Source organism: Lissotriton vulgaris, chromosome 8 (assembly GCF_964263255.1).
Source record: "Lissotriton vulgaris chromosome 8, aLisVul1.2, whole genome shotgun sequence".
Taxonomy (NCBI): Eukaryota; Metazoa; Chordata; class Amphibia; order Caudata; family Salamandridae; genus Lissotriton; species Lissotriton vulgaris.
In genome coordinates, this window is record NC_141696.1 from 1,373,357,435 (window position 1) to 1,373,379,322 (window position 21,888).

General features: G+C 49.8%; 1 protein-coding gene across 6 annotated transcripts in view; it reads left to right on the forward strand.

Annotated features, from left to right (window-relative positions):
• The window catches only part of ITSN1 (intersectin 1), a 1,645,471-nt gene that overhangs the window by 1,158,514 nt on the left and 465,069 nt on the right, over positions 1-21,888 (forward strand). For all 6 annotated transcript variants that reach the window (XM_086935345.1, XM_086935347.1, XM_086935346.1 and 3 more), the window contains one exon: positions 6,116-6,275. In XM_086935345.1, coding sequence (XP_086791471.1) covers positions 6,116-6,275 — 160 coding nt within the window. The remainder of the gene's footprint in view (positions 1-6,115; positions 6,276-21,888) is intronic.

The window sequence follows — 21,888 nt, forward strand, 5'->3', positions numbered from 1 at the left end:
CTTCGGCACCCGTACCATCGGCGCCAAAGAAAAACTGTACCAAACCCGAAAGCTTCGACTCCGAAACCTTCCGGTTCAAAAAACAGAGACGGGAAGCCAATTTCCGGCGCCACAGGCCCAGCAAAACCTGTCTCCACGCCGAAACTTCTAATATCTGTACCGAAGACCCCAGATCAGGCTAAACAACATTCGGCACCGAAAACATTGCCAAAAGACTCAGTAACTCCTCATACGGCAAAAAGTACTAAACAACCTCTATCGGCTCCAAAAAGATCGATGCCGAAGAAGGTTATAGAAGAGGAAGAACTGTTTAAACCAGATCCTAGACAGAAAAAAGTCCATATTAATCCAAAAAACTGGACATGTGGAAGCAATCCCTTATAAGAAGAGACCAGCATGCACACCACTTACACCTGTGGTCCCTGCCAAAAAGGACTGTGCAACTTCTCCAATGCACCCTTCCTCTCCTTCACCTTCTTCCTCTCCTGTTACTCCATATGTAGAACCTATAACTTCTCCTATTCACTCTCCTGCATCATCACACCACACTGATAATGAGTATGATTTGGGTGGGGGGGGGATGATGTTCCAGAAACACATACATACCCTTTAGATGAGGATGGTAACACAGAATATCCTAAGGATGATGAGGATGCATATAATTTTTCACCAAATAATGCACCAGACATCCCTGATCCTCAGTACTACCCAACAAAACCTTCCCCTACAGAGGACAGTATTGGTTTTAATCATTTGTTAAACAAAGCTGCACTTTACCATGGGGTTCCCATGCACTCTGATGCCATTGAGGAGGACTTCTTGTTAGACACTTTCAAACAGTCACAAAGGTCTACTCAAATATTACCAATGATTAAGGGAGTCATGAAACATGCTCCAGAGATTTTTAAAGATCCAGTAAGGTGTAGGGTGTTAAATCCTAGAATAGAGAAAAAGTATAGGCCAGCACCAGCTGATCCAGTATACATTAAGGGTCATCTGCCACTATACTCCATGGTAGTGTCTAATGCGCGCAAAAGGGCCAATTCTCAAACTTCTGGGAACACACCCCCGCCTGACAAAGAGTCCAAAATCATTGATGCGTCAGGGAAAATAATTGCTGCACAAGCAACAAACATATGGCGCATAGCAAACACACAGGCTTTGCTCTAACGCTACAACAGGGCCCATTACGATCAACTAGAAAAGCTAATGGAACACCTACCAGATCAACACAAAGATCTAGCAGCAGAACTTTTACAGGAAGGCAAACTAATTTCAAATGCCTCAATTAGATGTAGCTGATACAGCATCCAGAGCAGTGAACACTAGTGTTATTCTCAGGCGTCACGCATGGTTACGCATCTCAGGTTTTAAACCAGAGGTACAAAATACCATTCTAAACCAGCCCTTTAATCAGAACGAATTGTTCGGGCCGGAGGTAGATAATACATTAGAAAAGATGAAGAAAGACACAGATACCGCTACGTCTACGGGGGCGTTACAATACACCCAAGCTAGAGGTTCTTTTTGCCGCTCCTCTTATAGATGAGGCTCCAAGCAGACCGGCGCAGACACAACATCATCTTTTAAAACACACACGCAGACCTCCTCTAATAGAGGATTTTTTAGAGGAGGATATAGAGGCAATAACAACCAGGGAAGAGGTAGAGGTAGTAACAACAACCGCTCCTCTTCAGCTCCTAAACAATGACTTCCCTATGCCTCCCCTACAGCATCCCACTCCTGTGGGGGGGCAGACTCTCACAGTTCCTACCTGTCTGGAACTCCACAACAGACAGGTGGGTAAGACAAATTATCCAACATGGCTACTACCTAGAACTCACAGCAACCCCCCAAACATACCACCCAGGCAGAGCCCAATGTCTGCAGAACACATAATTCTGCTTCAACAGGAAGTTCTAGCACTCCTACAAAAAGATGCTATTCAAGTAGTTCCATTAGAAGAACAAGGAACAGGAGTCTACTCCCTGTACTTCTAATTCCAAAGAAAGACGGGCCCTTAAGACCAATTCTCGACCTCAGGCCACTCAATCACTACATTCAATCAGATCATTTTCACATTATCACTTTACAACAGGTACTCCCAATACTACTCCCTACACAAAAGGAGCACAGAGGGAAATATTCAGACTCAGGTACCCTCCAATCACAACTTTTTAAACACACAAACCTGGTCCTACTATACTTTCGGCAATTACATTCACAGTATCTCCAGTTGGCTCACTGGTGTGGCTATTCTTAGCCTCATATTCAGTCAACGAGTCTACAACAGGGTATGCCTATATTTAAAATGTCCTCATAAAATCTCTGCGTGTCATACACCGTATGTCTACACTCCCTCTATTCAAGCTGTGCTTGTGCAACCCCGTGTGTAAGTGCTGAGAGGGAAAGGTCCAGTTAAGTAAAAATAATACAAGATCAGAAAAAATGTGTGAACGATAGGAAGGTACCTCACGGGAGCAACCACCAGGGAACTGCTGAAAGGTTCTCGTCAGTATGTTCCACTTCTCATCATTGGCTCCTTCCCATCAGAAATGAACAAAATGCAAAGTAGGAAAAAAGGAAATTTTTTAGCTCAAACGTGGATTTCCCTACCCTAACCATGTGCCTATACCCCCATAGACATCAACACCGCTATTCAGTGTGATCCTACTTATAAAAATGGAGTTAGAAATCTCTAGCTTCTTGGACACCTTTATTCTGCGCTGAGTCTCTACTCCCACTAAAACCAACACTCTACCGTTGTGCTTCGTTTTATATTATATGAAGCCAACATGTTTCATTGCCTGTGTGAATATCGTCTGCAATTTCGTCAGGGCTGGGGGTGTTTCCATCACATAACGCCGGTCACCGCCGACGACAAAATCTGTGTCTCTTATGTGGCTCAAATACCTTAGGTTATAATTTTCTTATTTTTATTTTTTTATTTTTTATTTTTGAAAAAATAAAAAATAAGAAAATTATAACCTAAGGTATTTGAGCCACATAAGAGACACAGATTTTGTCGTCGGCGGTGACCGGCGTTATGTGATGGAAACACCCCCAGCCCTGACTAAATTGCCGACGATATTTTCCTTACCCTCCAGTGCGCCCTCCGTCTCCCCCCTGGGAGCTGAACCTGGTGCTATCAAAATTAGTGGGTCCCCCGTTTGAACCCATTCATAAAGCAACTTTGCAGCATATTTCCTGGAAGGCTGCTTTTTTGTTAGCAATCACGTCCGCTCGTAGGGTGAGCGAAATGCAAGTTCTCCATTCCAAAGAACCCTCTACTGTGTTCCATTTGAATAGAGTGGTGCTGAGAACACATCCTTCTTCTCATGTAAACCAAACCATCTCTCTACCCACCTTTTTCCCCAATCCCTCTACTCCAGCTGAGAGGGCCTTGCATTCTTTGGACCTGAAAAGCGTTTTAAAGTTCTATCTGGATAGGTCCAAAGCTATACGTAAGTATGATCAACTGTTTGTCAACTATGGATTGATCAGACAAGGTTATGCAGCCTCAAAACGTTCTATTTCAAGATGGATAGTTTTGTGTATCAATTTTGCCTACCAATTGGCACAAAAGACCTTAGGGTTTTCTCCCAAGGCACATTCCACCAGTGGGAAAGCTGCTACTACAGCTTTTCTCCATAATGTGCCCATGTCTGAGATTTGTAAAGCGGCGACCTGGAGGTCCGTCCATACATTTACTAGACAATACTGTCTTGATTCAGACACTAGAGCAGATACCCAGGTAGGCCAAGCCTCCTTGCGAAATCTGTTTAACGGCTGAGTTTTCGGCTGTTACAATCTTTTGGTTGGGTCACGTATTTCCCATTTACCTGCAGGTGGTTGATGGTCTTGCTATTCTATTCAGTGCTTATGACTATTGATGATGATTCCCTGGAAGAGAAGGATAAGTTACTTACCTGTAATCCTAGTTATCTTCCAGGGGTATCCTCATCAAAGTCATAAGCAACCCACCGCCTCCCCAGGTAAATGAGATTTGTGATCAATGTGTTTATGGTTTAATTGTTGAGCCTTGACATCAGGGTTATGCAAAGAACAACTGACCTAACTGTCACCCCTGAGGCATGATGAGAAGCCAGGGGTCATGGCTGCCTTAAAGGCATGGTGCCAGTTTTTGTTGAAAATGCTTTCATTTTCTATGCTATTGCTTTTCAATGCAGCCCTTAGGCTAACAATTTCTATTTATTAGCAATTTTCTGAATTTAAGAGTGTTTTGCTCATTAAAACACAGTTCAAGTGCTATTTGACCTAATGTGTTTTTTATATGCTTGCTAATACAGTCCATGTATAGGTAATTGCATTGTTTAGCCTCAGTTTTGGGGCTGCACTGGTGTGAGAAAAAATGATATATGTACATACATATATGTGGAGCGAGATGCATGTAATTTCCATATATATTTTTATATTGTTTCCGGGGTCCCCGCACATGGGCGGGAATATTCATTGCTTATGACTTTGATGAGGATACCCCTGGAAGAGAACTATGATTACAGGTAAGTAACTTATCCATATTTCCCCCGACACCCTCCATTATATGTAACAGCACTAACTTGGGGGGAAGGGAAGCTCCTACTCAAAACCTTCACCAGGCAGGCCAACGCCCCACGCTAGAAGTTCGCTATCGACCTACATTGCCAGATTGTATGAAATAGGGTACCATCGTCCCGACCACATCTGAGGCAAAGCGGGGACGCAACTAAGCCTGCTCTCCACAATCTGGTTCTAGTATAGTATACTTGGTGTAAGTAATTAAATTTAATTAGTCTGAGCTGCATTGCGATTGCAGCTCCCCTAGGGGGGGGTAACTCCTCCGTCCAGTCCTTTCCATCAGACCAAGGTCCTCCTCCCACGCTACCCTCAGTTTATCTAGTGTAGTGGGACAGTTCGTCACCAGGGACTGGTAGATTTTGGAGATTTTATGGTCTTGTACGTCTCCCATAAACAATTCAGCTTCACTGGGGCTAAAATCAAGGCGGGACTCCAGATTTACTACGCTAGGGAGGACGGCATTCTGCAACTGAAGATATTTATAAATTTGGCATTTGGTATTCTTGCTGAAGGTCTTGAAAGGACTTGAGCACTGTGCCTCGCATCACATCTTCCAGGGTAGAGATCCCTATGTTGTCCCAATCTCAGAAACCCGCTAGACCAGTTAGCTATAGCAGTCTCCCATTTGACCACCGCAGAGTCTCCTTTGTCCACCTGCCCCACCACCCCATCTTCCACAAAGCCTGTTTCCACAGTTGGAACACTACCCTAGTGGCAGACGGCAGTACATTTCGGACCTGGGTCGAGTAGAGAATAGTGTGTAAGGTAGTGGTCCGCATGCACCTCCGTTCCACCGCATATACAGGGTCTGACCTGTCACCATACCACCAGGTAATTACTATCAATAATTAAAAGGCAATGCCATAGGACTGCACATCCGAGGTGGCCAAACGCCACAGTATGTCGACTAGAAACTTGTCTGCAGCGCCACTCTAGATGCCCTCCCCGCCCACAAGAATTGCCCCAGTGCAGAGTTCAGTTGGCGAAACCACGAAGGGGGGATGGGGAACGGACAATTCTGTAGTTGTTAGAGCAGCTGCGGTAGCGATACCATCTTGAAGATGGCCGATCGACCGGAAATGGATAGGGGTATACTAGACCAGGATCGCAGCTCTTCGCCCATACTGGCAGGATGTTACGTTCCCAGGACACGGCCGGCCAGTCCGATGGGAAAACTCCCAGATACTTGTGTACCTTAATTTTTGGATGAATATATAACTTGTAGTTTGCATTTTGTATGTAAAACCCACTGATTTGATTGTGGAAATGAGCCAGGAGAGATATATTCTACACCAAGATGGTGTAGTGCGGACGAGGTAAAAGGAAGAATGTGCTTTTACTTTTTTTTCTTTCCAAAGAGATTTTTAATTCTCTAGAAGTTAATTGACAGTGTAACTCATAGCAGCAACTCATGAAGCGTAGTGGTCATCTGTTTCTCTGCACTTGAGTTCCTTTATCTTTTCTTTTACATGGAATTTCCATTAATGGAAAATGCTATTGTATCTGTTCAAATTTAATTAACTGTTTTACATTTCAGGTGGCCAGCAAATAATAGTGAAAAACCAGAAACTGATAACTGGGATGCCTGGGCTGTTCAGCCTTCCCTCACCGTTCCCAGTACAGGCCCACTAAGACAACGATCAGCATTCACGCCAGCTACAGTAACTGGGTCCTCACCTTCTCCTGTTCTAGGCCAGGTAATTTGTGTAATGTGTGTACCTGAATGGCCTCCATCCCTCAAAGGGATGTGGTACTGCATGTTAACAAGGACATGATGGTTTACAGATATGCTGGTTTTAATTTTTACGTTTAATCCCCAAGAACCCTTATCTTTTTAAATATTTCTCAGAAATAGACAAGCAATGGGGTGTTTACATAACCATCGGGGATGGGGTGCAGTAACTAATGCTTCAACCTCCCCTGATACCCTAAGCATGCAGTGATTCTGTTTGATAGTCATTATTGTCTTCTTCCTGGACAGTTTGTGGGATCAAATAAGAAACAAACTATTTTGATTCTCTTCTCCCACCCCCATTGCACAGATTCTTTTTGTTCACTGTTTACACCAGTGCCTCCAAGATTTGGCCTCACCTTAGATGTTCTAATCACCACAACTGACACTACAGACTCTTCTAATTTGTGGCAATATTTGAGAAAGCCAATGCCACAGTTTCTCACTCTTCGGCGTACCGAAGAGCTTCCATGGAATCTCAAAAGTTCCACTCTCAAGACTACCCGCATGAAACTATAGTGGAACCCCCATAATTCTATTGTGGGCATCCCTGTATAAGTTGTCTGGTGCCTCAAATGTCTACCAGGATTGTTAGTGTCAGGACTGTCGGTACAACTACCAAGCTGGGTGCAGGATACTTATCCTCCTACAGCATCACAATCAACTCTGTCATGTGCTGCTCTAAAACAGAACCGTTTTAGACACTGCAGTCAGACTCTTTTCTCTGGGTCATAAGGAGCCCTCCATCTCCCCTCTGCTGTACCATAGAGCCCCTTGGTCATCAAACAGTCAGGAAGTAGGGGGCTTGACGGGCAGACCCAGATAATGAGAACATCTTAGCTGTCCTTCTCCACTGCTCCTTCACCTGTTCATATGTCTCTCAAGCCATCCTTTATCCATTATCTCTCCCCCTGCCCAAACACTAAAGTGTAATCAAGTAGTTGACAGAAATTCGTTCTTTGAGTATATGCCACGATGAAGGCTGACTGGATGATTAGTCATCCAAGACCAATGCCTCCACAACTGCTCCAACCATTTAGGCCTCTGCAGTTAGTGGACAATGACTTCTCATGCATGAGTCTTCACTAGTGTGTACTTGGGTGACAAAAACACACTAATTACAAAGAAACTAGCTTCTGGCTATAAATGTTAGATTATTTACCTTACTAAATCAAAGTTACTATCTTTGAATAGTTGATCCTGCCAGGCCTCTGTGTCATATTAAACGAGGCACAAAAACAAAGGTGATTAGTATAAGTTATACGTATCAAGCAAGGCATTTGTGGGTCGTACAATAGGGATCAATTATGTCATTCCTTCTCAAATCAGTGCAATGGTGTTAATCTCATGAAAATCCTCTCTCCTTCTGAAAATGCTCCATTATTAGCCTAGATTGGGCATATTTATTGTGCCTCTTCGTTTAATCTAAAGTTTTAGAGTGCTTCAGAGAGAACTGAGAAAGAGGGGGTACTAGATTGCTCCTGGTCGCCTGACCTGGCTGAGGTCAACTGAATTTTTGAGGAATGTCCAGGCATCCTATATGGACATGTGCTTGCCTGTTTGGCACAATGGCAGATTCAGCACTTTAATGACAGCAAGGCCACCGTCAAGTCGCTGGGACTCTCCAGTGCCCCACGCATGCCCCATTCGGCCTTTCGTCCCCCTGGCTACCATATGCGTCCATTCCCATCCAGCCACCACAGCAAACAGGCTCCCCTGTTCTTTGGTGACCGAAGACATTGTTCCCACAGAAGGTACAGTTGGACTTGCAGGACACATATGCCCAGATTCCCGTCCTGCCTGTCCACGGGTGTTACCTGTGGCTAATGGTGAGCCACAAGCACTTTCTGTTCACTGTGCTCCCTTTTGGCCTCACCAGTGCCCCTCTGGTGTTCACCAAGGTGATGTCGGTGGTCGATCTCATCTGCAGATATCAGGGTTTCAGTCTTTCCCTAACTCGACAACTGGCTGTTAAGGGCTGGCTCGCCCCAGGCTGTTGTCTCCCACCTCCAGACAAAGGCAGACCTCATGAATTCTCTGGGGTTCATTATCAATTTGCCGAAGTCGCACCTGATTCCCTCTTGGATGCTCCCTTTCATCTGAGCTGTTCTGGACTTGGTGCAGTTTCTGGCCTATCCTCCCGAATGGCGAGTCCAGGCTTTTTAGGCTATGATACAGATGTTTCAGCTTCTATCCAGGATTTTGGTGAGACTGAATCTGAGGCTGCTGGACCTCCTGGCCTCCTTCATCCTGCTGGTGACACATGCCTGTTGGCATATGCAAGCCCTGCAGTGGGACCTGAAGTTCCAGTAGGCACAGCATCGGGGGAATCGCTCAGACAAGATCCAGATCTCAGAGGGATCGGCAAAAGATCTGCAGTGGTCGATAATGAACTGTGATTGGGTCAGCGGCAGACCCCTCTCCCTTCCCCCAATCAGATCTCATTGTAGTGGCAGATGTGTCTCTCCTGGGATGGGGTGGCCATCTGGGAGAGGTGGAGATCAGATGACTGGTCTCCAATGGAATCTAGACTTCATGTCAACCTGTTGGAGCTCCGAGCGATGCGTTTGGCATTGAAAGCTTTTCTACCCTGCATCCAGGGAAGGCTAGTGCAGGTGTCAATGGACAACACCACTAACATATGGTACTGCAGCAAAGAGGGTGGTGTGCACTCGTAGACCCTTTGTCACCAGGCCATGCGGCTCTGCATTTGGCTAGAATGTCAGGTTGTATCCCTGGTGGTACAACATCTGGTCTGGCAAGTTCTCTGAGTTCCAGAGCGGATGTACTCAGATGAAGAAGCCTTGTGGAACACGAATGGCGTCTCCATCCAGATGTCTCTTTCAGCAGTGGGAGAGCCTTGGTTAAATCTGTTTGCCACTGACCAGAATGAGCAATTTCAGAAGTTCTGCATGCTGGAGTTTCCTAGGCGGCTTCGCTCAGAGACTCTTAAAGTTAGATAGTCGCTACCAGGTAAGGCATTACCTAAGGTAAGAACCCTTTTCTCTTTCATAGCTTCAGTAATGCTCTATCTAGTTGATACTCTTATGTAACCTGCAGATTATACACCACGCTACTTACGTCCCGTTTTGTGGGGTGGAATCCTAGGTTTCAATAAGGTTTTGTTAGATTCAATAGAATGTTCAGTCTGTCGTTGGTGTATGGGATGCTTCATTGCAAACTGTCGGAACGCTGCATTAGCACCTATATTCGGCTTCCCACATCAATTCCAGAGGTGGGGCAAGGCTGTTGCGTGGTGTGAAATCACCACCTAGCGCTGGAGCAATTAATGGAAATATTTGCCAGATCCAGTGTTGCGTCTGGGGGAATTCCGAAGTTGATGAATTTGCAATTAGACTATCCACCAGAAAGAGCTTTAGCACATGTAGGTAACATTTTCATTGATAAAGTAAATTAAACAGATAGAATTGTGGTCAGAATTTCTCAGATTGTTTCCAGTATCTCTGTTGGATATAGTGTTAACTCACAAAGAATATGAAAAATCAAGAAGGCATCATGAAATCATAATATGATTAATTACTATAAGCATAGAGTTGCCTTGAATTCACGTAAGTATATAAGGGGATATGAACTGTGGATCAGTTCACTTTTCGACACATTTGAGCATGTTGCTTAATAGGGTAGTCTGTTGTCATCATGTTTTGCAGATACATTTGCCAACAGGCCATCTCAGATCTGTGATTCTTTATTTGAACTCTGTTCTTTAGATCTTATACTTTCCATAGTCCTGTAAATATATTTTTGCTACTTCTGCAACTCATCTAGCCTATGTTAGTGTGATGGCTGTGGCCTACTTCCAGTGAATGGTAATCAGTTGTTAAGCCAATAACTGAGGCAAATCTAAAAAAAATGCAATATGTGTTTTTCTTTGTCCTAGCCATCAGCCCAGATACAGGAGATCTGTTCTACTAGTTAAAACCAGTGTGTCGACCGTCATGCATTTTTTTAAACATTTCCCTTGCTGTTGGTGGCAGGGGCTCCGTACTGAAAAGCACTGGTGTACTCCTCTAGATAGGAATATGGGACGGAGAGGATAATATATCAAGCTCAAGACTTTCCCAAAAAATATGTTAACATGTGAAGGGCATGGAGAATGTACTCAAAATTCAATTGAAAACTAAACAAGCTCTGGAATATGATCTTGCGCTTGATACAAAAATGTCTTGCATTGCCAAAATTATATAATACTGCTGTTATTATCTACAAAAATAAATTGTCAGTTAAAACTTTATATCTCAACTGTCCATTTGTTAAATTCTATATTGTGAAAATGTTGGAAATGGGGGTTGCCCAAGTCTCAAAGGGGGTAGCATGGCATCAAGCGGGCAGGCCAAACTTCGAGGACATGTGAAGCATTCACGCAGTACCCACAGTCAACACACCAGGCACACTACAAAAGAGGCAGGACACCAATTTGAGTTGGAAAATTAAGCAGTTTAGTATCTCCAACCTGCAAGGCAAAAATGCATCAACAGTGTCATCATAACACGGCGCCAACTGGCACCGGAGCCAAGTGTATCAGGGGGGGGGGGATTATTTACATGGGAAGTAGGGGCTGAGTCTGTGAGTCCATCTGAAATAAAGAAGAACCAATTAACATTGAGCCTGGGGCCAATATGGCGGGGCCAACTCAGGCTCTCATCCTTAGTGATAGACTGTAATGCAAAATACCATTAGCATGAGTACACATAACCTGCATTATCACTCCACCACGACCCCTGAGAGGGAAAACATTAGGGCATCACGGTAAGTCCCAACATACAGGAACACCTGCAATAAATCAGCATAGGGATATCAAACATCAGGCGAAAGCATTAACATGCATTGGCATCAGTAAACTCATATAACTCCAACACGACCCTTGTAAGGGAAACATCAGGGCATCATGGCACAGAATAGACAGGAACACCTGTAACAATTCAGCATGGGATGCAACCAGGGACCTAGTATTACATGTCAGGCCAACCTATAGATCAATGTTATGCAGAACGCCCTCCATCAGCGTCTCTTGACGAAAGAACACTACCCATCTTACATGACGACAGGCATAGGCCTAAATCAGGGGCAGGACACCTGCAATAAAAGGGCATAACAACATACAATCCACCTTCAAGGGTAAAACATCAGTATACCTTGGCTGTAGTAATGCCAATAATGACCGTAGGCTCAGGTCACAACATTTCCAGTGAAAATCCCCTCTACACCACTACAAAAGAGGCAATACCGTGGGGAATTATAACCTTGGCATCACACAGTTAAGTAGGATTTCTAGGGGGAGGCCTAGGTATCCACAAGAGGTCTCAACAGGAGCACCTGGGGCATATGTCTCCTTAGCTCACAGGGGGGGGATTGATACTCTCCACCCCAATAGTATTCAATGGGGGCAATCCCGCGTTTATCTGGTGGGGCAGGCCTTAATCAAGGGGCAGACAACCCCTCAACCCAGAATGCACATCTCATTAGGGCCCAAACACATTAGCCCGGAACAGGAGTATGGGAGTAGGGGGGGGCAACAGACCTTCAACAGCAATAAAGGGACCACCGGGCCTCCTCCCTCCTCATGGGCCCCCTAATCACACTGGGGGGACCATGTCCTCCCCAATAACCTTTACTCCGGGCACCTTACTGGGTTTGGTTCGGTCCCCACGGCAGCTGCGTACCGGTTGGTGAGTCTTTTACTGATGGAGTCCCCTCCGGGGCTTGGAAGTCATGTAGGTCCCTCCCAGGGTTGCTCCGCTCGAGCTCCCACTCACCAGCTTTCCAGAGCTCTTCCTTCGGTACTGCCAGTAGCAGCAAGGCTTCACTGGCTTCCAGGCCGGGGCGGAGGCAGGCACCGATCATGTGCCTCGATGCCCCCACCTCCCGAGAGCTGGGCTCCCTCTGGGGCACCCCCAGGGGGAATAGACACCCTCGGGCGCCGCAGGTCACACAACGAAGTCCTCCCTCGCGACGCCTCTTCCGGGCCGGCAAGGCTGGCACCGACAGTGTGCCCCGGCCCCACCTCCCTCAGCGGCACGTCCTCCCGGCAACGGCCCTTCGTCCACGGGCACAGACCGGCGGGGTGAGCTCCCGCTCCGGTTGCTCCTCTCGGGGCCCCCTCCTTGGCATGGGGGCCCCGCAACGAAGCTTCACCCGGGTCCCCCTCCTACCTCACGGGGACCCGGGGCTTCGACTCCGCTTCTTCCTGTCTTCCCGGCCGCCCGGGCAGGCGACCAATCCCTGCGCGGCGTTGGCGGGGGCGGGCCAATGACGCGGCCGGGCGCCCCCGTCACATGGGCAGGTCGAGGCTGGCTTCTCGGGCCCAGCGCGGCCCTTTCTCTACTCCGGCGGCCCTCTCCTCACACCGGGGGCCGCCGCAACGGCATTCACAACGGTGGGGGTCCCTCTGGCGACACCGGGCTGCGGTGGTGATGACGGCACCAGTAAGGGGTAGGCTCCCTTAGCGCTATGTAGCGGCGAGAGCGCGCCTTCTCAACCGGCGCTATTCACAGGATTCCACCGTCTCCTCACGCAGAGCGCTCCACAATGAGGGGTAAGCTCCCTTAGCGCTATTCATAACGCACGGCACCTCCTCTGGCCACAACCTCAGCATCTTCCTTGCCAGGCTGAGGGGGAAGGAATTGAGCGTCTCACCCCAAGGTGCTGGACAGGCAGTAACAGTCTTAGGCGGCCATTGTTCACCCCCCTGGGCAAACAGCACTCCAGGGGCCACAACAGCCACAGTCCCTCACAGGGGCCCAATCCTCCTCAGGCGGCTCCACACGGGCAAACTCCTCACCTCCTGGGGGGAAATCCAATTAGCTCCTTCCCTTCCCAGTGCTCTTTCAGCGCGGCGCTGGCAGGGTTCAAGATCCCAACTGTGACAGGGACCTAGTCAGAGGCCCTCCCTTGTCAGGGGCCCATGGGGACAGCATAGGAGGGGGTTCTAGGGGTGCAGGGCCCAGCTCACAGGCCCATGTGGCGGTAGCACCTCACAGCAGGTCCCCTCCCTTCCTTGTCCCAGCGCTGACTAAACCTCTGGTGACACTTTCCCCTATTTATATCCTCCTCCCAGGCAGTGCCAGGACCTTCTAGAATGTTGGCACATCTAGCCTAAACTGGTTCTAGGGGAGGGGGTGAGCACCCTGGGTGCCAGGCTTTCCCTCCAAAAGCTAGGGGTAGCTGGGTAATGTTATCTAGACCGCTGACCTATGTCAGTCCAGTGGCAAAACCCATGGCCATGGCATCCATTTTAAAAGCAATACATTTCAGTCAGGTGCGTTTTCAAAATGGGGGATATTTACAAGTGCTCACATTATGTCAGGTAATTACATTTTTCAAAAGGGGTCTCACACCACTCATGGCCTATACAGGTTTAATCCCATGGGGGAGACATCCTAGGTAAGGGGGTCAAAAGCGAAAAATTTGGGGGAAAAAGGCCAAGTCCAACAGAAAAGCAAAACAATACAAATATTTTTTTTTAAGTAGGTTTAATAGTGTTGATACGCAACTTTTACAAATGTTCACTAAGAAAGGAAAACGTCTTTAATGTGAGCTATTAAGATCGGCATTCACTCCTGTGTGTTTTAGTTGCAGAGTGATATATAATCCTTTTAGAGAAATAGACTTGCCCCAGTATTGGAACTTTCATAGATTCCCATAGCTTGTATCATTCTGCGTCGTCTGAATGGGAGTCTCGGTAACAAAAATAACATAGCAGTAGGTACAGAAGAGAAAGAGAAAGGCCTAGGCCGCATTCCCTTTTGTAGCATATCCGCCTCTTTTTGTAAAAGAGACCAAACTCAGCCTCAGCCAATCAGAAGAGCCTCACCCCATAGAACCCTCCTGAAGGAACCTCAGTGCCTCAGATTATCTACCGCACATTGTGCTTAGGGAGTCTCCTTTGAGCTCTGCTCATTTTCTACTCTTCAGAATTTTCTTCAACTTTTTCTTCAGGATTGTTAAGTGTATCTGAAAGAGACACGGTAGTGATGGATTCCTTACCTTAGAATATTCCCAGGCGTCAGACTGGATCCGGAATTTTTTTGCGTAGCAGTACCTTTGCGTGTCGGTAGGCGTCGTCTGCGGCTCCGCGTCCGTCGTCGGCGTCGTGGGCGCCGTGATGACGTCGTCGGAGTACTTAGACGCCGCCTCCGCGTGCTGACGTCAGTTCTTCTTTTTTCCGCGCCAGCAGCGCAGATCCGGGAAAAGTGGTACCTTAGTCACTTTTTGACTAAATCTTTTTTGATCATCTTTTTTCGAGTCTTTGACTCCGATCGGTGCTGATAGGGATGCCTGGTTTCAAGCCCTGTGAAGATTGCGACCGACTGATGTCGGTCAGGGATCCTCACAGTCGGTGTCTCCACTGTCTTGGCGTCGACCACGACGACAAGACCTGCCTCGACTGCCGGGCCCTTATTTCGAAAGCTAGACTGGAGCGGTCCTGTAAGCGACTCGAACTCCGGCAGTCGGCCCCGCGCCGAGAGAGGTCCCGGTCCGGACGGAGGTCGAGGGTGCGCAGCCGTCATAGCTCCGGGAGTCGACATCACTCCTCTGGGTCGAAGTAGTCAGGTAAGCACAAGAAGTCGAAGAGACGTCATCGCTCTTCCGACTCCCCCCCGACGTGGCCGGGGGTTCAGGTGACACCGCCCACGCGGCTCTGTCGGAGTCGCAGGCGTCGCGTCCGGATTCATACCCTCCGGTCCCTGGGCCTAACGCGACGCCGGGGGAGATCGAGCGGTTCCTCATGGCCATGAGGTCCCTCTCTCCCCCGACGGGTTCCGTGGCGCCTTCGGGCCCAGCGGTCCCGTCTGGGGATCCTAGCGGATCAGGGGCTTCGGCCCTGACGCCGTCTGGTGCTTCGGCGCCGCAGGGCCCCGCGCCGCAGGGTGTCTCGCGCCGCAGGGTCCCGTTGGATCCGGTTCCGGATCCGGGTCGTCGCCGGTGTACTTAACGACCTCCCCGGCGCCGACCCCACAGGTGTCACCCCCCGCGCCGTCCTCGGGCGGCGCCGTCCCCGACGCCTCCCTCAACCCGGTTCCGGCGCCGGAACGGCGCCGCTCGGCACCGATTCAGACGCCATTTGGTGAGTTCACTTTCCATGAACCAGCCCCATCCTTTACTGACCCTGAGTACCAGCTGATGGGTGATGAGGAGGATTGGGAGGGGTCTGAGGACCCTCTGGCACGTGAATGCCAGTCTTTTGAGGACTGGACAGGTGAACTTGGGAAGCCAGTGGTTTAGACACTTCGCCTGACACTGGCTTTGTCTCCCCTCCAAGCATGGCTATGGAGGAGGGGGCAACCTATAGTGTGGTGTTGATGAGGGCAGCCAAGGCCTTGGGCCTTGAGCTCCCCGTCGCGGCCGTGAGGACTAACCTCCTCACCGAGGTCCTTAAGCCGCAGTCATGCTCAGCCGGGCATCTGCTGCCTTTTAACGAGGCCTTAACTGACGTTCTTTTGGGCACTTGGTCCAAGCCCGCTACGGGTTCGCCCGTAGATAGGAACGTGGCCAGACGCCACCGCCCGGCCCCGGGTGACCCATGTTTCCTGTCCACCCACCCCACCCCACCCCTGAGAGCCTGGTCATCCAGGCCTCCAATTCCCAGACCGCATTCCCGTCGGCTCCGCCGGACATGGAATCCAAGAGGTAGAGCAGTATGGCAAAAAGATCTTCTCCTCCCTTAGTCTGGGACTGCGGTCTTCCAACACCGCATGCCTCTTGGGCCGCTACACCCACTCTCTGTGGGATACGGTTGCGGAAGTGCTGCCAGAGTGTCCGTTGGAGTTACGGGCTAAACTCTGCCAAGCCCTTGTGGAAGGTCGGGATGCAGCCAGATATTCTATCCGGTGTGGACTGGATACCACCGACTCACTGGGCAGAGCGATGGCAATGACGGTGGCGGTCAGACGCCACGCCTGGTTGAGGTCAGCCAATTTCTCAGCCGATGTCCAGAACACACTGATGGACATGCCGTTCGATGGCCGTCGCCTTTTTGGCGACAAGGCAGACCATGCGCTTGAGCGTTTTAAGGACTCCAGGGCTATGGCCAAGTCCTTGGGCCTCTCAGCCCCACGCCAGCAATCGGCTGCCTTTCACTCTTTTTGTGGCCACGGAAGGGGCGTCCCCACACGTGCTGCCAGCCACGCTCAGCAGGGTAATACCCAACGCGGTGGCGGCCGTGGAAACTGCTGTGGCGGCGGTAGGGGACACCGGCGAGGTCAGTCCACACCTTCCCCCGCAGCATCCGCCTCAAAACCCTCCTAGTCAGTGCTTTCAGGCCCATGTGACGCCAGTGGGTGGCAGGGTGCGCCATCACCTCCTCCACTGGCGCACTGTCACGTCGGACAGGTGGGTGCTGCAAATCGCCCGAAGGGGCTACTCCCTCCCCTTCGAGGCGACTCCTCCAGCCATGCCACCGCAGAAACACCGTGTATCGGGGGATCATTTGTGACTTCTACAGGAGGAAGTTACGGCCCTCTTGGCCAAGGGGGCCATTGAGCGCGTTCTTGGGCCAGAAGTAGGGTGTGGTTGCTACTCCCACTACTTTCTGGTACCCAAGAAGGGCAAAGGGGGCCTACGCCCTATCTTGGACCTACGGAACGTCAACGGAAGGAGAAGTTCAAGATGCTGACACTGGCTCAGGTTTTAGCTGCCCTCGACCCAGGATACTGGATGGTAGCGTTGGACTTGCAGTACGCTTACTTCCACATTCCCGTCCTGCCGGCCCACCGGCGCTACCTGCAGTTCACGGTTGGCCACGAGCACTTTCAGTACACCGTGCTCCCCTTCGGCCCTATTAGCGCCCCTCGGGTATTCACAAAGGTGATGGCGGTGGTCGCAGCTCATCTGCGCAGGTTAGGGGTTTCAGTCTTCCCCTACCTAGACGACTGGTTGTTGAAGGCGGGCTCGCCCCAGACAGTCGTCAGCCACCTCCAGACGACGGCAGACCTCTTGCACCAGCTGGGGTTCTCCATCAATGTGCCGAAGTCGCACCTGTGCCCCTCTTAGAAGCTCCTCTTCATCGGAGTGATTCTAGACTCGGCGCCGTTTCGGGTGTATACGCCCGAACAGCGGGTCAGGGATATTCAGGCTCTCATTCCACTCTTTCAGCCTTTATCCCGGATCTCGGTCAGGTTGATTCTGGGGCTGATGGCCTCCTGCATCCTACTGGTGCATCACGCCAGGTGGCGGATGCGGCTCTACAGTGGGACCTGAAGTTTCAGTGGGCCCAGCATCAGGGCAACCTGTCCGACCACGTCCTGATCTCAGAGGGCACTGCGAGACAGCTGCAGTGGTGGCTCACGGACCGCGATTGGGTCAGCGGCAGATCCCTCTCCCTTCCCCAAACGGAGCACGTAGTTGTGACGGACGCGTCCCTGCAGGGCTGGGGAGGCCACATGGGAGAGGTGGAGATCAGAGGCCTCTGGTCTCCGGCGGAGTCCCGGCTCCATATCAACCTTTTGGAGCTGCGGGCGATTCGTCTAGCACTGAAGGCATTCCTCCCCTCTGTCCGAGGGTGTGTAGTGCAGGTGTTCACGGACAACAACACCGCCATGTGGTACTGCAACAAACAGGGCGGGGTGGGGTCGTGGACCCTCTGCCAGGAGGCTCTGCGCCTCTGGCAATGGCTGGAACATCAGGGTGTGACCCTGGTGGTTCAACACCTGGCAGGTTCTCTGAACGCCCGGGCGGACTAACTCCGCTGCCGGTGCATGATGGATCATGAATGGCGTCTAAACTCGGACGTGGAGCAAGGTCTCTTTCTGCAGTGGGGAGAGCCTTGGTTAGATCTATTCGCCACTGAAGAGTACGCGCAATGTCATCAGTTCTGCGCGTTGGAATTTCCAAGGCGGCACTCGCTCGGAGACGCTTTTCCTCGCGAGTGGAGTTGCGGTCTGTTATACGCCTTTCCGCCCATATCACTTCTGCCCAGAGTGCTGAAGAAGATCAAGCGCGACCGGGCCCAAGTCATCCTTGTGGCTCTGGACTGGGCACGAAGGTACTGGTTTCCAGAGCTACTCAGTATGTCAGTCGATCCCCTGGTTCGTCTGCCTCTTCAGGAGGACCTTCTGTCGCAGCAGCAGGGGACGGTCCTCCACCCGAACCTGTCCAGTCTCCACCTCCATGCTTGGAGATTGAGCGGCGATAGTTGAGGCCATTTGACTTGCCTCCTGAAGTCTGTAACATCATTCTGGCAGCCAGGCGTCCCTCCACAAAGTCGGTATACGCCTGCAGATGGAACAGATTTGTGGCATGGTGCACAGCAAAGACTGTGGATCCTCTCTCTGCCCCTCTTTCTGAGGTACTTCTTTTCCTTCTTTCTCTTAACCAGCAGGGCTCAGCTCTGGGCACTATCAAGGTCTATCTTTCTGCCCTTTCAGCCTTCTTAAGGCTGCCTGATCAACCATCTTTGTTCAAGTCCCCTATTGTAAATCGATTCCTAAAAGGCATCACACACACTTTTCCACCTGTTCCGTTTATGATGCCTCAGTGGGACTTGAACCTTGTACTTACATTTCCGCCACCTCACCCCTCTAAAGAGGAAGAGCGGCTCCACCGTCTGGACCCAAAACGTGCGCTCTCATTCTACTTGGATCGCTCACGACACTTGCGGGTGGATGACCAACTCTTTGTTGGCTACGTGGGCGCTAAGAAGGGGAAGGCGGTACATAAGAGGACCATCTCCCGATGGATCATCTTGTGTATCCAGGCATGCTACTCCTTGGCTAGAAAGGAGCCCCATGTTGGATTGCGGGCTCACTCCACCCGAGCCACGGCGACAACTACTGCCCTGGGCCGGGGAGTGACCTTGCAGGACATTTGCCAGGCAGCTACGTGGGCCTCGCTGCACACGTTTGCAAGACACTATTACCTGGACAGTCAAGTCCGGAGGGATGGCTTATTTGGCCGCTCCGTCCTCCAGGACTTTCTGGAGTGATTATTGGTTTGCAGATTCACCACCGGGGTTGGTATTGCTGGGGTATCTATTCTAAGGTAAGGAATCTATCACTAACGTGTCTCTTTCAGATGCACAAGTTACTACTTGTGTAACGATTTATCTGTAAGAGACATTAGTTAGTGATAGATTCCTTACCGACCCACCCATCCTCCCCGTTCTGCGAACCGATATCTAGGGTTAAGGTCATCCCCTTTCAGGGCCCTAGTTTCAATGGCACCAGCGTTGGTTTTTAACACGGCTCAGCGCTTCTGGCGCCGAAAAGCTGTGGCTAAGAACGGACGTCAGCACGCGGAGGCGGCGTCTAAGTACTCCGACGACGTCATCACGGCGCCCACGATGCCGACGACTGACGCGCAAGGGTACTGCTACGCAAAAAAATTCTGGATCCAGTCTGACGCCTGGGGATATTCTAAGTAAAGGAATCTATCACTAACTAATGTCTCTTACAGATATATTGTTACGCAAGTAGTAACTTGTGCTTCTTCTGAAATGTCTGACAAGGAGAAGAAGGCCCTTTTCAAGTCATGTTCCACCTGTGGTAAGAAAAGGCTGTATGTGGAGGACAGGCATAAAGACTGTATATCTTGCCTGTATCCCGATCATAAGGCTGCGGAATGCAAGATCTGCCGCACCTTCTCTTCAAAGACCCTCCGGGACCGTGAGGGTCACCTCCTCACTTGGCTCCAGAAATTGAAGTCCAGAAAAGAGACGATGTCAAGTGACAGTGAGGACTCTTCTTCTGCAACATCATCCAGAAGGTCAGTCAAAAGGGGTAGAGTTTCCCTTTCACCTTATGTGGAGCGTCCAGTTAAGGCCTCAGAAAAGACCCACTGTGTGTGAACGCCAAAATCCTGTCAAATCTCCTCACCACGGTGTAATGGAGAGGGAGGGACCATCTACACCTCCAGCAGTGGTGGAGACTCCTTCAACTTTCAAGAATCCATCTTCTCCGTCATCTGAGAAGTCAGAGAACAGCTCCAAGTCGGGGACGATGCAGCAGAAGTCTCCGTCGACGAAGGCATCTAAATCCAAGGTGACTAAAGTGGTGCCATCGACGGGACAGTCGTTGTCGACGGGATCCCCGACGACTGTAGCGGCGACGAGGATTTTGTCGACTATGGGGACGACAACCGTGTCGTCGATGAGTGCTTTGACGGCGACAACCATGACGATGACAACGGCAGGATTGTCGACGGTCTCGTCAACGACTGTATAGACGATACCCATCTCGTTGTCGGCAGTCTGTCGATGGTGACTCTTCCGTTGATGACATCGACGACTGTTTTACCTTTACCTTCTCCATCGATCACGGTACCGTCGACGATGCAGTTGTTGACGGAGAGAATAACTATTTCCTTTAAAAGGATAACTCCGGACATGACTTCTCCAAGGAGGCTTTCCCCCCTCCCTCCTGCTTTGTTACTAGAAGAATAAGACGAGGATTCTGACTAAGATGATCAGGACTCTTTTGGGTATGCTCACAGTCCCTCTCAACTGCTGATAAAAAGTCAGGAAACAGATTCTGAAGGCGAGTTCTTCATGAATGTTCTTACCAACATTCTTATCAATGTCAGGAGTCCACAGGCCAGGAAATTATGTATGTTCCTTCCTCACTTTTGGCGGATCTCCATAGTATGCTGCAGGACTATAAAAACAGGTCCTCTCAGGTTGCGGCTCAGGCTGCGTCTATCCCGGAAGTTCAAACTAATCCTGCCCCTACAACTCCATTGATGATTTCTCCAGAGTTGCCAACCCAGGTGTTCTCTCAGCCACAAACACCTGCTTAGAATATTCCTTCAACACTACCAGACGTACAGGATGATTCCTCGGATGAGGATCAGAATATTGATAACAGGCCTAATCACGGCTTAAAGTGGGATGAGTATGTGATCCCGGATCCAGCGTCGCCTAGTCCAGATTCGGAGGATTCTCCCCCAGCGGATGTTGGGGGTTTCCATAAGCTGATGGAGAGAGCATCTAGCCGATTCAAGCTGTCTATTTTTTCCGTACAGACGGAGTGTTTTCTCTATGACTTTAAAGAGCCCTATAGGAAGGTGACCCGATTTATACCCATTGTGTAGCATTTGTGGGATGAGGGTCTCAAGGCTATGAAAAACCCGGCTACTGTTATTCCAGTCCTGCCACACCTGGAAAAGAAATATAAGGCGCCTGAAGATGGTCCAGCGTCCTTGATTGGGCAACCTAAACCGGACTCTGTGATATCAGACGGCACAGAGGAAGTCCTGCAAACCTTCAGCACCCCTTACAACTCCTCCTGATAAGGAGGGCAGGCGTCTTGATAACGCAGGAAAAAGTTCTCGTCAATGGCTAGCCTCCTGGTGCGAGCGGCAAATGCTTTGGTGATACTGGGCAGGTATGATCGCCAATTGTGGTGTGACCTATCACCTTATTTGGAACAGCTTCCACAAGAGGCAAGAGGTGAGGCCAAGAAAATACTGCAAGAAGGGGGAAGCGACATCAGCTGAGGTGATAGATTGTGCCATGGACATCGCCACTACGGCTTTTCGATCATTGGCTGGAACAGCCGTTCTTCATCGCTAGGGATGGCTCAGAGCGACCTGGTTCAGGCCAGAGGTCCAGAATAAGATCTTGGACC